Genomic DNA, 16438 nt, shown 5'->3' with positions numbered 1-16438 from the left:
TCTCTGGCTACTTCTGGAAATTTCACCGGCATCACAGTCAAGTTAGAGTCAACACCAAGTACTACTTCCTGTTAGTTGTTTAAAAATACAACACGTAATTCGTCCTTTTCTTTCTTATTTTGCGAAGACAACAGCAAAACTATGTACCATAAGGTTTGTTTAATGTTGTTTTGAATCTGTCCTCTCTTTATCTGGACTCTATAACAGGTAAGACCTATAAATTAAAGTTAAGTAAACACCATAATCGGAAACACTTTAGTTGAATGTGAATATAACTTGACACAAAGTGATCAGAGTCTCCAGCAGATGTCACTGTATCACTTCAGCCGCAGCAGAACTTTCCTCTCAGATCATGAACTTTCTCTTTGCAGCATCACTGAGTCTGTTTGTTCTGGTTTCTTGAAAACAGCAGAAAGGATATATTTGTTTTGCTGTTTTATGTTCCTTTGAAACTTGTTGACACCCCTAGCTACATGTCAGTGCTAATATTTGAAAACGCATTGCAGCTTTATTGTTCATAATGGAACAGCATCACAGATGAATGTGATCAGATAATATCAAATGTCATTCATGAAAAGCCACATGTAACCGATTCTCCATGCAGATTTGTTTTATATATATATACAGTTATTACAGAATAACAGTAAAAAAAAAAATAATTGTCTCAACTGTTACTGTTGTAAACTGACAGATATGAGAATCAGCACCTGGTAGCATGATAAGCACATAGATCTTATTGTCTTAATAGTCCTGAGGTGACATGTCTTATGATTTCGTGCTGTATTAATGAACAGTTTCATCTTAAATAATCTGTCTGTCTATCTGTCTGTCCCAAATAAGATTTTATTTTTCTGTTTCTTTTGTCTTTGAAATATTAAATGTTAAATATTGGAATCAGTTCTCTTGTTTACTCGTTAAGTCAAAGATCGGACGTTTTCTCTTTTTCTCGTCTTTTTCTCGTCTTCTCTAGAAAATTCTGTATCCACCAGAACGTTTATTTTATTCTGGAAACCACCGGAAACAAAAACTGCGCTCGTGGCTTTCATTGGACAGATTCAAGACACGTGAGTCAAGCATCAACGCGGAAGGAAACCGGAAATAGTAATAGTTTCCGTTAAAAATAAGACTCAGTCCCTCCTCAGCACGGCTCGCCCACTTGAATGAGGCAATGTTTTATTTTTAACAACTAACAGGAAGTAGTACCTCGTGTTGGCTGTAGCTTGACTGTGATGCCGGTGAAATTTCCAGAAGTAGCCAGAGAGTCCTCTTCCTCAGATATAAAGCGGCTGCTCCGAGAGCAGAGACAGAAACAGATCAGAGCTCAGTAGAAGATCCAGAGAAGAAGAGGAGGACGAAGATCAGTTCTCAGAGGAAGACATAGAAGAAGAAGATTAATTCTCTTCACAGCACAGACCAGTCAACACACAACTGTAAGTAAAACCTTCATCTCTGATGGAACAAGTAGTTTACTCTGAAAGACTCAAACTTTAACCTACAGAATTAAAAAGAAGTTGAGGAAACTGTTAGAATGAGTATTTTTTTAAATTGTTTTCATCATATAAGAAGATCAATTTGAGTTAATAATACTGAACTGAATGATCATATGATGAAGTGCTTTATAACGAATAAATAATGTGCTGATGTCTAGTTTGTAACGTGTTGTTTAACTGTTTCTCAGGAAACCGCGTACAGTGAAAATGTCTGCAGCTAAAGGCGCAGCGATCGGCATCGACCTGGGCACCACCTACTCCTGTGTGGGGGTTTTCCAGCACGGAAAAGTAGAAATCATCGCCAATGACCAGGGCAACAGGACCACCCCCAGCTATGTGGCCTTCACTGACACCGAGAGGCTGATCGGAGATGCAGCCAAGAACCAGGTGGCTCTGAACCCCAGCAACACTGTGTTTGATGCCAAGAGACTGATTGGAAGAAAGTTTGATGATTCAGTGGTGCAGGCTGACATGAAGCACTGGCCCTTCAAGGTGGTTTCAGATGGAGGGAAGCCCAAAATTCAGGTGGAGTACAAAGGAGAGAACAAAGCCTTCTACCCTGAGGAGATCTCCTCCATGGTCCTGGTGAAGATGAAGGAGATCGCTGAGGCCTACCTCGGCCACAAGGTGTCCAACGCAGTCATCACGGTCCCAGCGTACTTTAACGACTCCCAGCGACAGGCCACTAAAGACGCAGGTGTCATTGCAGGACTCAACGTCCTGAGGATCATCAACGAGCCCACGGCGGCCGCCATCGCATACGGTCTGGACAAAGGCAAGTCAGCAGAAAGAAATGTCCTGATCTTTGACCTGGGAGGGGGCACCTTCGACGTGTCCATCCTGACAATCGAAGACGGCATCTTTGAGGTGAAGGCCACAGCTGGAGACACTCACCTGGGCGGAGAGGACTTTGACAACCGCATGGTCAACCACTTTGTGGAGGAGTTCAAGAGGAAACACAAGAAGGACATCAGCCAGAACAAGAGAGCCCTGAGGAGGCTGCGCACAGCTTGTGAGAGGGCCAAGAGGACCCTGTCCTCCAGCTCCCAGGCCAGCATCGAGATCGACTCCCTGTTTGAGGGCGTGGACTTCTACACCTCCATCACCAGGGCTCGCTTTGAGGAGCTGTGCGCCGACCTGTTCAGGGGAACACTGGAGCCGGTGGAGAAAGCCCTGAGGGACGCCAAAATGGACAAGGGGCAGATCCACGACGTGGTCCTGGTGGGAGGCTCCACCCGAATCCCCAGAATCCAGAAACTCCTGCAGGACTTCTTCAATGGCCGGGAGCTGAACAAGAGCATCAACCCAGACGAGGCGGTGGCTTATGGTGCTGCCGTCCAGGCCGCCATCCTCACAGGTGACACCTCGGGCAACGTTCAGGACCTGCTGCTACTGGATGTGGCGCCTCTGTCCCTGGGTATCGAGACAGCTGGAGGAGTCATGACGTCCCTGATCAAACGCAACACCACCATCCCCACTAAACAAACACAGACCTTCACCACCTACTCTGACAACCAGCCTGGGGTCCTGATCCAGGTCTACGAGGGGGAGAGAGCCATGACCAAGGACAACAACCTGCTGGGCAAGTTTGACCTGACAGGACTCCCACCAGCCCCACGAGGAGTCCCTCAGATTGAAGTCACCTTCGACATCGATGCCAACGGCATCCTGAACGTGTCTGCGGTGGACAAAAGCACCGGCAAAGAGAACAAGATCACCATCACCAACGACAAGGGCCGACTGAGCAAAGAAGACATTGAGAAGATGGTGCAGGACGCAGAGAAATACAAAGCTGAGGACGAGCTTCAGAGGGACAAAATTGCTGCCAAGAACTCCCTGGAGTCCTACGCCTTCAACATGAAGAGCAGCGTGCAGGACGAGAACTTGAAGGGCAAAATCAGTGAGGAGGACAAGAAGAAGCTGATTGAGAAGTGCGACGAGACCATCAGCTGGCTGGAGAACAACCAGCTGGCTGATAAAGAGGAGTACCAACACAAGCAGAAAGAGCTGGAGAAAGTGTGCAACCCCATCATCAGCAAGTTGTACCAGGGAGGGATGCCTGCAAGTAGCTGTGGAGAGCAGGCACGAGCCGGCTCCCAGGGTCCAACTATTGAGGAGGTGGACTAAAGTGGTCTAAATGTGGACTTTGTGATCACTGGGACTGTTTAACATTAAGTTATGATGATTTTCACTCTATATGTGATAAGATTCATCTCTGCCTCATGCTGACATCTTTGGTTTGAAACACTAATGAAATGACCTAGCTCTATTATTAATATTGTTGCCTCTACTAAAGATCATGTGTTGTTTATAACTTGTACAGATCATCAGACTGTAAATATATAGTTCATCTTTGCACTGCTGGACATTGCAATAAAAAATTGTCTTTATTCCCTTTTCCCTGTTTTTCTTTATCAATATATTTATCTTTGATATTTCCATCATAGGACATGAACATTTGTCTTATAACAGCAACATGAGATGTGTTTACTTATTGATATATAAACAGTAAATTAATGGGATCTAGTTTCTGTGATTATTGGAGGGCAGCAAACATACAGGCCTGTAAAAACACCACCACACCAACAGCTTTAAAAAAATATATATCAAAATTGCATAAATAAACTGTACATAGACCGCACCCATCTCGTGTATGGAGCAACTTCTCCTACTGGAAAGTCAAATGAATGACAACACAGACACACAAACTGAGAAAGAGACTTATAATTCTCCTAGAAGACTCAGAGGACACAAAGAGACAGAAAAAGAAAATCCAAATGACTGTAGAGATACACAAGAATGACAAGTACATGAGAAACATCAACAATGCATCATAAAGAGACACACAACACGGCTAAAGAGAAAATAAGTGACTTCAAAGTGAGGCACATCAAAAAAAATCACTGCAAAGAGAAGAAAAATGGTGAAAAGGAGACGCAAAATGCTGCAAAAAGGAAAAAACACAAAGGATCACACACATGTGTAGAATTAGCAATAAAACATCAAGAAAAGACATGCCTCAAGATTTCAAAACACAGTAACAACCATGACAAAATGAATATAATATTAATTCAATAGATAGACAGATAGACAGACGGATAGATAGATAGATAGATAGATAGATAGATAGATAGATAGATAGATAGATAGATAGATAGATAGATAGATAGATAGATAGATAGATAGATAGATGAAACTAGTTTCATGATATATAGTACATACATGTGATTATTTTAAAATATTACCCACAAAGTAAAAACTTACATAAATGAATTCATTACAAAATGTGAAACACATAATACAACACTGGTCACTCTCCTTTGACCCAAATATGTCAATCTGCACCAGACCAACGCTACAGAGACTCCTATTGATGGAACTTTCTGGAGCAATGCTGCCATTTAGTCAATAAAATTCAAATACAGATGTTTAACAAAAATCTTGCTTGTATTATTAAAGATTAAACTGTCCATTAATTTAGCACTAAATTATAAGACATGTCAACTCTGGACTCTTTAGACAATTAGGTCATATGTTTATCATGTTGCCATGTGCTGATCCTCATATCCTCATAGTGACAGCACTGACATGTGGCTAGGAGTGTCAACATAAACGTTTCAAAGGAACATAAAACAGCAAAACAAATACATTCTTTCTACTGTTTTCAAGAAACCAGAACAAACAGACTCAGTGTTGCTGCAGAGAGAAAGTTCACGATCTGAGAGGAAAGTTCTGCTGCGACAGAAGTGATGAAGCGACATCTGCTGGAGACTCTGATCACTTTGTGTCAAGTTATATTCACGTTCAACTAAAGTGTTTCCGATTATGCTTTTTACTTAACTATAATTTATAGGTCTTACCTGTTAAAGAGTCCAGACAAAGAGAAGACAGATTCAAAACAACATCAAACAAAGTCTATGGAACATACTTTTGCTTTTACCTTTTCAAAATAAGAAAGAACATGAAAAAATGCGTGTTTTATTTTTAACAACTAACAGGAAGTAGTACCTGATGTTGACTCTAACTTGACCGTGATGCCGGTGAAATTTCCAGAAGTAGCCAGAGAGTCCTCTTCCTCAGATATAAAGCGGCTGCTCCGAGAGCAGAGACAGAAACAGATCAGAGCTCAGCAGACGATCCAGAGAAGAAGAGGAGCAAGAAGATCAGTTCTCAGAGGAAAACGAAGAAGAAGATTAATTCTCTTCACAGCACAGACCAGTCAACACACAACTGTAAGTACAACCTTTATCTCTGATGGAACAAGTAGTTTACTCTGAAAGACTGAAACTTTAACTTACAGAATTAAATAGAAGTTGAGGAAAAAGTTTGAATGAGTTTTTTTAAATTGCTTTCATCATATTAGAGGAGCAGTTTGACTTAATAACACTGAACTAAATAATAATATGAATAAAGTGCTTAATAATGAATGAATGATGTGCTGATGTTTAGTTTGTAACGTGTTGTTTAACTGTTTCTCAGGAAACTGTGTACAGTGAAAATGTCTGCAGCTAAAGGCACAGCCATCGGCATCGACCTGGGCACCACCTACTCCTGTGTGGGGGTTTTCCAGCACGGAAAAGTAGAAATCATCGCCAACGACCAGGGCAACAGGACCACCCCCAGCTATGTGGCCTTCACTGACACCGAGAGGCTGATTGGAGATGCAGCCAAGAACCAGGTGGCTCTGAACCCCAGCAACACCGTGTTTGATGCCAAGAGACTGATCGGAAGAAAGTTTGATGATTCAGTGGTGCAGGCTGACATGAAGCACTGGCCCTTCAAGGTGGTTTCAGATGGAGGGAAGCCCAAAATTCAGGTGGAGTACAAAGGAGAGAACAAAGCCTTCTACCCTGAGGAGATCTCCTCCATGGTCCTGGTGAAGATGAAGGAGATCGCTGAGGCCTACCTGGCCACAAGGTGTCCAACGCAGTCATCACAGTCCCAGCGTACTTCAACGACTCCCAGAGACAGGCCACTAAAGACGCAGGTGTCATTGCAGGACTCAACGTCCTGAGGATCATCAACGAGCCCACGGCGGCCGCCATCGCGTACGGTCTGGACAAAGGCAAGTCAGCAGAGAGAAACGTCCTGATCTTTGACCTGGGAGGGGGCACCTTCGACGTGTCCATCCTGACAATCGAAGATGGCATCTTTGAGGTGAAGGCCACAGCTGGAGACACTCACCTGGGCGGAGAGGACTTTGACAACCGCATGGTCAACCACTTTGTGGAGGAGTTCAAGAGGAAACACAAGAAGGACATCAGCCAGAACAAGAGAGCCCTGAGGAGGCTGCGCACAGCTTGTGAGAGGGCCAAGAGGACCCTGTCCTCCAGCTCCCAGGCCAGCATCGAGATCGACTCCCTGTTTGAGGGCGTGGACTTCTACACCTCCATCACCAGGGCTCGCTTTGAGGAGCTGTGCGCCGACCTGTTCAGGGGAACACTGGAGCCGGTGGAGAAAGCCCTGAGGGACGCCAAAATGGACAAGGGGCAGATCCACGACGTGGTCCTGGTGGGAGGCTCCACCCGAATCCCCAGAATCCAGAAACTCCTGCAGGACTTCTTCAATGGCCGGGAGCTGAACAAGAGCATCAACCCAGACGAGGCGGTGGCTTATGGTGCTGCCGTCCAGGCCGCCATCCTCACAGGTGACACCTTGGGCAACGTTCAGGACCTGCTGCTGCTGGATGTGGCGCCTCTGTCCCTGGGTATTGAGACGGCCGGAGGAGTCATGACGTCCCTGATCAAACGCAACACCACCATCCCCACTAAACAAACACAGACCTTCACCACCTACTCTGACAACCAGCCTGGGGTCCTGATCCAGGTCTACGAGGGTGAGAGAGCCATGACCAAGGACAACAACCTGCTGGGCAAGTTTGAGCTGACAGGATCCCACCAGCCCCACGAGGGGTCCCGCAGATCGAGGTCACCTTCGACATCGACGCCAACGGCATCCTGAACGTGTCTGCGGTGGACAAAAGCACCGGCAAAGAGAACAAGATCACCATCACCAACGACAAGGGCCGACTGAGCAAAGAAGACATCGAGAGGATGGTGCAGGACGCAGAGAAGTACAAAGCTGAGGACGAGCTTCAGAGGGACAAAATCGCTGCCAAGAACTCCCTGGAGTCCTACGCCTTCAACATGAAGAGCAGCGTGCAGGACGAGAACCTGAAGGGCAAAATCAGTGAGGAGGACAAGAAGAAGCTGATTGAGAAGTGCGACGAGACCATCAGCTGGCTGGAGAACAACCAGCTGGCTGATAAAGAGGAGTACCAACACAAGCAGAAAGAGCTGGAGAAAGTGTGCAACCCCATCATCAGCAAGTTGTACCAGGGAGAGATGCCTGCAGGCAGCTGTGGAGAGCAGGCACGAGCCGGCTCCCAGGGTCCAACTATTGAGGAGGTGGACTGAAGTGGTCTAAATGTGGACTTTGTGATCACTGGGACTGTTTAACATTAAGTTATGATGGTTTTCACTCTATATGTGATAAGATTCATCTCTGCCTCATGGTGACATTTGTGGTTTAAAACACTTACAAAATGACTTAGCTCTATTATTTATAATGTTGCCTCTAATAAAGATCATGTGTTGTTTATAACTTGTACAGATCATCAGACTGTAAATATATAGTTCATCTTTGCACTGCTGGACATTGCAATAAAAAATTATCTTAATTCCTTTTCCCCTGTTTTTCTTTATCAATATATTTATCTTTGATATTTCCATCACATGACATGAACACTTGTCTTATAACAGCAACATGAGATGTGTTTACTTATTGATATATAAACAGTAAATCAATGGGATGTAGTAGCGTCTCCGACTATTGGAGGACAGCAAACATACAGGCCTGTAAAAACACCATCACACCAACAGATTTAAAATAGACTTAAGAAATATATATATATTGATGAAACTGTATAAATAAACTTACATCGACTGCACTAGTCCCGTGTATGGAGCAACTTTTTCCCATTGGAAAGTCAACTAAATGACAACACAGACACACAATGAGAAAGAGGCTCATAAGTCACACAAAGAGACAGAAAAAGAAAAGAATCCAAATGACTGTAGAGATACACAAGAATGACAAGTACATGAGAAACATCAACACAGCAGTATAAAGAGAACACAACATGGCTAAAGTGAGAATAAATGACTTCAAATGGAGGCAGATCAATAATTAATCACCACAAAGACATGAAAAATGGTGAAAAGGAGATGCAAAATGCTCCAAAAGGGGGTAAAAACACATGAAGGACCACAAACATGTTAAATGAACAATACAAGATGCAAAACAAACTGACAAGGAGGTGTCACAACAGACAGACAGACAGACAGACAGACAGACAGACAGACAGATAGATAGATAGATAGATAGATAGATAGATAGATAGATAGATAGATAGATAGATAGATAGATAGATAGATAAATATAGCGTGTGAGGCATATTGGGCAAATTCTATGTATATATATATATAAATACATGTCTCATATAAAGAGTTGTATATAGGACTATAACTATAAAATATATCAGTGTTTATGCCTGTGTTTTACAGTAAAACTAATTTCCAAGTTCCTGTTATGAAAATACAAGTCTCTGAGTTTGTATTCTCATCATAAAAGCACGTAATCCTAATGATAAACATGAATATTGATCTGTTTCTGGGTCATTTCCTTGCAGCTGTTTCTAGAACTTTCTGTGAACTAACTATCGTTAACTCTGCTCTGATTGGTCGGTTCAGCTCAACTAAATATATTAAGTTGTCACGGTTATCTGGCGATTAATCGACAACGGAAACGGATTTGATTTCAAAATAATACACGACCATGTTTCCTTGTGGGCGTTTTAATTAATATGCGTCAGGGCGTGTTTTATTTTGAAATGCGCTACCGGATTTACACCTCATTATTTATTTTCACTTTACTGCAGTGTTTGCGAGAAACGTCTGGAAGAAACCAGAGAGATATAAAAGAAGACGACGAGGAGGAGAGATTCAGTTGCAGAGCCACGGAAGAAGAAGAAGAAGAATGACCAGGACGAGAAGAAGAAGAATAACAACAACAACTGCAACATGACCACCGCCCTCCTCCTCATCACACAGCTGTGAGTACACCTTTTATTCCCTGATGAAACCTGCCTGCTGCTCGCTGTTTAAGGAGTTTCTTATTTGTTGTTCTGTTTATTGCAGAGTTGTTGATCCGAGAAGTTAAAGTGATGATGACAAGCAGGTTGGACTCAGAGACACGGACCAGTTAAAGATTATTTAAAGAAAAGAAAAATACATCTTGATTCAGACGTGTTTGTGACTCTTCAGGGGAATTTCATTTACAACAAAAAACAAACAAACAAACAAACAAAAACAGCATAAAACCCTCAAAACATAAAAACTAAACCACATCAAACTAAACTGAACACAGCCGAAACTAAAATATAATATAAAAAGTAGACTTTACCCTTTAATGTCCGGCACAACCAACTCCCTGTATGTGAACGAAAAATTAAAATTAAAAATATGTTGAATCTAACCCAACCTGACTCTAACGCCGAGGTTAGTGTGGAATAATAAATAATAAAAGCCACAGACAGAAGAGGCAGACGTAAGGATGGTTTTTATAGTTATACTTGCTTTATTCAGCATAATACAGTTTCAAAAACCTCATTGAATAGAGTTATGTAACTTATTCCAGGTCTAATAAAGACCAAATTATTTTCTAAAAACATTATTTGTTTATATATGTTTAAGTATCTACATCTTACTACCACTTTAGCAGATTATTTTTTTTTTCAGTTTGAAAAATAAAAGATGGGGAAAAAATATAGTGTATATATAATATATATAAATATAATATATAATATAATTTGACCAGATTTTAACTCCTGATGGCGTAAAGACCCCACCCAGAGCTCTGAGCGGTGACTCAACGCGTCTCACCCCACAGACCGTGTGTTTAGTGATAATCAACAATGCAATGACGAAATCTGGTGAAAGTCTTTATGCTGCTGCACGTCAGCACACATGAACAAGTCTTTTCTTTGAAGCTTTTCATTTCTAAATGTTTTGTTTGTTTGTTTTTCTAAATGTACTTAACACTGAATAATTCAAAACATTATAATGATGAGACTCCTGAACCGGTAGAAGCCTTTATTGATTTATTGTTTTTGTTTGTTTTCATTTTCAGCTGTTGATTATTATTGCCCAAAGCTATTTTTTTGTTGCTTTTTTTTTTCTTAGGACACTAAAGGGTTAAAGATGTATAATTATTATATTATTGGTTTTAACATTAACTGCTGCTTCTGACCATAGGAATGAATTCTCATCTTTTGGTGACTTGGAAAAAGAAAAATACAAAAAAAGTAAAATACATTTTTGTTTTTGAAACTGCCTAATTAGCAAAAGTGACCTGATGTATTCAAACGTGTTGTCGTCATGTTCTTAAAGAGGTTCGTTCACATTACTCACACCTCCAGATCTTATGAGAGGCTTCACCAGAGTAGATTCATTCAGCTTCATGTGTAAACTGTGGCCCCAGAACACACACAAGAGTGTGAAATATTAATGATGATGAAGCAACAGTGATATGTGTCTGCACTCACGTTGTCTCCGTTTCAATAACTGAGACACTACTGCCACCTGCTGGTTGAATGAGGTCCTTCACTTTAAAAGAGGTTGAACACTTCATTCACTTTTTTTTGTTTTGGATTAACTGACATGGCTTTATATTATTATTATTATTAATAATAATAATTATTTTATATTATTATTCACTGTTTTTGTTTAATTTACTCATGCACTAATGGTTTAAACTCACACAGGTAAATTAATACAATAGTTGAATTCTCACTAAATCAAAATTTTCTTTAGTAAATATTTGATCTTGACTCATAAAAAAATTACATTAAAAAAAAAAAACTGTTGTTCCCAGATCCACCCCATTCAGCTTCACTCCACCCTAAAACACAAACCACTCGAATAAGGCTCAAGGTTATAATTCTCTATCTGCTCTGTTTTTATTTCATGTCCATGATGATCAGATCAGACCTGATATTTCTATGAAAACGTATAAGCGAGTGAGTCGGTTTCTGTTCACTGTATCAGTATTTTGACATAAAATATAATGAAATTAAATGTGTATCATGGTCGTTGAGGAGGTTCAGTGTCTCATATGTATTTAAGCATCAATGAGGACACGTGTTTGGAAAGATGAAAGCGTATATACACAGTGGAGGGGGAAAAGTTTTCAGAAACCCATAAAATTTTATCTTGAAATATTTTGTATAAAAAGACACAAACAAACAAATACAAATTATATTTTGTTTATCGTTTACAAGAAAAACTAACAAAACTAGTTAGAGTAGAGCTCTAATCCTGGCTGGCTTTTTTTGGATTGCGTTTTGAAAAAGACCTTTTGATAATCCACCACAGATTTTCAATGGGGCTCATGTCCAGGTTTGTGTATATACAGTATTTATATTTATATATATATTTTTTGCCTTAACCAATTCTGATCTCGGACCCAAATCAGTCATTAATATTTCTGTCTGTAAATGTCTGATCTCTGTGGGATGTTCTTCTATTATTACATCATATTAAATTCACTTTAGTAAATATGCAGACTCATTATGCTTTCAACTTTAAATGTTTCATCAAAATCTATTTTCTGCTGGAAGCTTCTGGGTTTTGATCATTTTTTTTTTTTTTTGCCACCATGAAAAAAGAGTTTTCCACGCTTTAAAATGTTAAGTTTAACTTTGCTGGATGTACTGACGATGAAACACAAGCTCTGTCTGCAGACTTGAGGTTTTTCTGTCCTGTCTCTTGAGTTTTTTTTTTTCTTCTTCTTCTTCTGTTTGAAACACAAGGAAATCTGATGCAGCTGGATTTAAATGAAGGTCCTAACATTAGATTCTGACTCGTCGTCCTCTGAGACGACGCCACAAATGGAGGAAGCGCCATGGTTGATGTGGTTCTTAATACATTTCAAGCAAATTTATAATCAGGACACATATGCAGTGAGAAATGTCTTAAACCTGTCGCTTTGAGGTATAAAAACATGTAGCAGCTGCTTCGAGATGATCAAATACTTTTTAACTGCTCCTGAAATCATCAGAGAATAATGTTTTAAACTGAAGAAGACTCTTCTACTGTTCAGTATCTAGAAATAAATTCATTGTTTGGCTGTAAAAGCTGTGAAAATACATTAAAGCCGCTGTTGAATTAGAAATGTTATTGGCATTTATTTAGAGGTTTAACTGTTATTCTGGGAAAAATCATTTAGTTTTATAGAATAAGAAAGGACAAATCAATAAAATCAACTACTGATAAATAGCAGTGGGACTCATTTTCCTGCCTCAGTTCCCTTATAAATAATAAAATTAATAATTATTAATTAAATTAATAATTATTAGTTTATATGTGAAGCCTTTTAATTCCGTGTATTTCTTCTAAAATGATTCCAATTCAGTGCAAATAACAGTTACTTCACTGTGGATTTATTTCAACTTAAGTGCATATCTGCACCATAACCCTTTACAACACATCCCTTTCCACACATTCAGAAAATAATAAATTAAATTAGAAAATAATGTTTGTTGAGGGGGATCAATATAGTATATCAAATGATATGAAAAAAAAAAATGTATATATATCACTTGACTGAGGGCGAGCAAAGTAATCAAAACTAACAGCAGACTTACCTCCATCTTTCCTAACTTACTAACGTCAGGGTTCTGCTGCCTCTGTAGTCAGACCCTGAGCAAACTCTCTCTCTTTCACACTCACTCCGGTTTCCCCAGACTCGCCTGCGCCTGTATCACAATAAAAATCAATAATCTGCAAGGCTCTAGCATGTTTGACATGGAAAACACAATTTGTGAGTGAATCAATTAAAATATTTTCAATGGCAACATATGCAATTTATTCCATATTACTTTCAAACTATTCACTTTCTTATTTTTAATGATAATTTGGACATAAAAGTAGTTGTAGAACTACTTTACGAAGACTTCTGATCAATTAAAGTCGGTTTTAATAATATAGTGGTGAAGAGCATTTTTCAGAAGGTCTACACAACAGTCTTCATTATATTAATTCTAATAATATTCCTACCTGCCCACTCTAGACCTGCTCATGGCAGGTGTTTGGTGCTGCTGCATCTTGATTCTGAGGGGGGTGCAAGACAAAGTTTCCCAGTCATGTGGTAAACCCGTACTGTTTTTATTTTCCATTTTGCTAAATGACTTTGCTGTCATTGGATGCACCTCTGGGGGCGGAGCCAGGCTACAAACGCCAAACACTGTCGCCAGGCTGCGTCTGAAAAAAAAATAAATAAGAAAAAATGCAGCCCAAGGACAGCAGTAAGAGCAAACAAGTATTACCCACTCAGTACCATGAATGAAGACTGGCTCAAAAGAAATAGATAAAACCAGGAATTGTCCCGTTCCTCACGATTAGCGACTCATGAAAGTGTCTGATGGATAATTATGTATTTTTTCTTTTGTTGAATGAATATAAATAACCTTCACTAATTGAATTCTATTTAGTTGCCTTTACTGTTCGGCTAAATTGTGACTTAAAAGGGGATTTTATTTTAAATCAGTCCTCAGTTTAACAGAGTAGAAGTTTAACACTGAAGCTGCTTTGATTTAACAGTGAATCATGTCAGTTCACATGAGAAGAGACAAAGAGATGGAAGGATTTGCAATTAACTAAAAAGAGGCACAGCATGATGAAAAATGGCCCCAAACTGATATTAACCAGTGAAAAATATACAGATATTGAGACAAAGAGGCAAAATGACTGAAGAGAAATAAATTAACCAGGAAAAAAAGATGCAAACAACTACAAGGAGACACAACATGGAGTAAAGCGATGGGAAAGATTCAAAATGTAAAGAGGAACAAAAGAACCACGAATAGATGATCAATTACATGGGTCCCCAAAATGACAGGATGACAAAATGCAAACAGCAACTAAGACCAAAAAAAAGAGATGAAAGAGGAACAGAGAGGAGACAACTACAAAGAAATACAAACCTGACAGTCCTGTGGAGAAACGAACACAGAGACGTGAGATAACAGCAACAACAGAAGACAGACATGTAGCATAAAGAGAAACACAAACTGGATGAATGGAAACATGCAAAAACTTAAAACAATAGCAAGGATAAAAAAAATCCCTGATAAGATACAGAATCTGAAAAAAAGATGAAAAACAATTACAAAGGGTTTCGAGATCATTAGAAAGAAGAAAAAAAATGTAAAACAGATGGAGAATGAACACAAAGAGACTGAGAACAGCTGTGAAGATGAAAAATAACACAGAATACATCCTCTTTCTGAAAATAATTCATGGGCTGTCCTACATCTGAGGCCACATTTTATCCCACTGTGAACAATTAAAGAGACGAAAACTGAGCTCAACCTCTCATGATCAGAGGCTAAAATATAGAAAGAAAATATTTGGCTTTTTTAATCACGAGAATAACAAGTTTATGTTAAGATATATACGTTATATAAATGGTAATATTTACAAAATACTCAGTGTCCGACAAAACCATCTGTCCACAAGTTCACATTAACAATCAAATGTCTCTTAATGCACAGTTATAGCAGTGGAGGGATAATTCATTCCTGTACATTTCTAACCAAACGTCCTAAAACATTTACGGATATGGTCCCACACTCTGGTTGAATTAGTATTATCAAAATGACCATCACACTAAAGTGTCTTTATTTATGTCAATGTGTTTCAATGTAGTATATGACAAAAGGTTTATTTTACAGCTTAAATTATTCCAGATTTCATCTAGAATAAAGGTGACAGACAGGTGGTTACACAAAACTCCTTCTTGATGCTGCCTTTCTTCTGTTCTTCAGCCTTATAATTCTGAGCTCTGATGCTGCTTTAACCCTTGAAGATGATCCAGTACTAACTAATACTACTAACTGAAAATTATACCTTTGCAACTTGGTTTGGTAGTACAATGATTAAGAACTGGCACGGAAATTAACGGGAATTAACACTTTTATGGACTTTATGGAATTTAGAAAACATTTTTCATAATTTAATCAGAAAATGTAATGTAAATTAGCTCTGTGTGTACACATTGTAGTGTAGACCAAAGGGCTTCAACAGGGTGTCCCCTAGGGGGTCCACTGAGGTACTGCAGAGGGGTTGCAAAATCTTTGGTTGATTGAACATTTTATATACAGTATATATTTTTTCCTTTTTAATTTCCTGCCACAAATTTCCTTTAATTACACATTAACATGAATCTAACATATTTTAGTAAAGGGATAAGGGATAGCTTAATATTGAATACAAAAAATGTTGCAGACCCCTGGTGTACTCAAAAGTATAGTTGGGTACCACACTTGGACTGTAAAACTTATCAGCTATACTGATTATTATTCTAGAAATGAAACTAATACTATAGGCGGGAGCTTCTGACCCAAGTACAGCTCCAAGTAGAGATCCACTGAAAGGACAGCCCATCCAATCAGGAAAGCTGCATTTCCTTTAGCCAAATACAAGGGCCCTTCTGCCAATAGCTGGAGGTCTTTGACCCTTTTAATTCCACCCACAGATACTTATTACTGAGAGTGTAACTAACTCCTGTACCAACTATGGATTTTCCTCAGCATTTACCAGGAGTTATCAATCGACTCGCATTCATTCACAGAGGTTGGTTTTCTTGAAACTTCCTGTGTTGCTCAAATGTCAGTTGGACATGTTTTTTGATGTGACTAAAATAGACCCAGCACCCTTTTGTTTTGGAGTCCTCTCAGTGAACTTGGGGGGATCTAATGCCAGGAAGGATTAATGAAATGTACAGGTGACTTACAGTAGCATAAACAAGGAGGTTGGTTTCCTTTATCTACAATACAAAACAGAAGGTTTGATTTTTATCAGGTTGAGGTGATGTTTCTTTGAAAGGAG

The 16438-nt window shown here is 39.6% G+C and overlaps 1 protein-coding gene, 1 long non-coding RNA gene and 1 pseudogene across 2 annotated transcripts; all 3 read left to right on the top strand.

Moving 5' to 3' along the window:
• Positions 1 to 1265: 1265 nt before the first annotated feature.
• On the top strand, positions 1266 to 3880 carry LOC124998282 (heat shock 70 kDa protein 1-like). The gene is made up of 2 exons (XM_047572557.1): positions 1266 to 1430; positions 1679 to 3880. The coding sequence occupies exon 2, from the start codon at positions 1698 to 1700 to the stop codon at positions 3615 to 3617; it is 1920 nt and encodes a 639-aa protein (XP_047428513.1). The 5' UTR covers positions 1266 to 1430; positions 1679 to 1697; the 3' UTR covers positions 3618 to 3880.
• Positions 3881 to 5564: 1684 nt separating this feature from the next.
• On the top strand, positions 5565 to 8169 carry LOC124998281 (annotated as a pseudogene).
• A 1226-nt stretch (positions 8170 to 9395) lies between these two features.
• On the top strand, positions 9396 to 14475 carry LOC124998288. The gene is made up of 2 exons (XR_007111043.1): positions 9396 to 9603; positions 9689 to 14475. It is a non-coding gene; the product is annotated as an uncharacterized LOC124998288 (long non-coding RNA).
• The last annotated feature ends 1963 nt before the right edge of the window (positions 14476 to 16438 follow it).

The sequence above is a fragment of the Mugil cephalus genome, chromosome 20 (genome assembly GCF_022458985.1).
Source record: "Mugil cephalus isolate CIBA_MC_2020 chromosome 20, CIBA_Mcephalus_1.1, whole genome shotgun sequence".
In the NCBI taxonomy this organism is placed as follows: domain Eukaryota; kingdom Metazoa; phylum Chordata; class Actinopteri; order Mugiliformes; family Mugilidae; genus Mugil; species Mugil cephalus.
The sequence above is the reverse complement of the archived record's forward strand: the minus strand, read 5'-3'. Positions and strand labels throughout refer to the sequence as shown.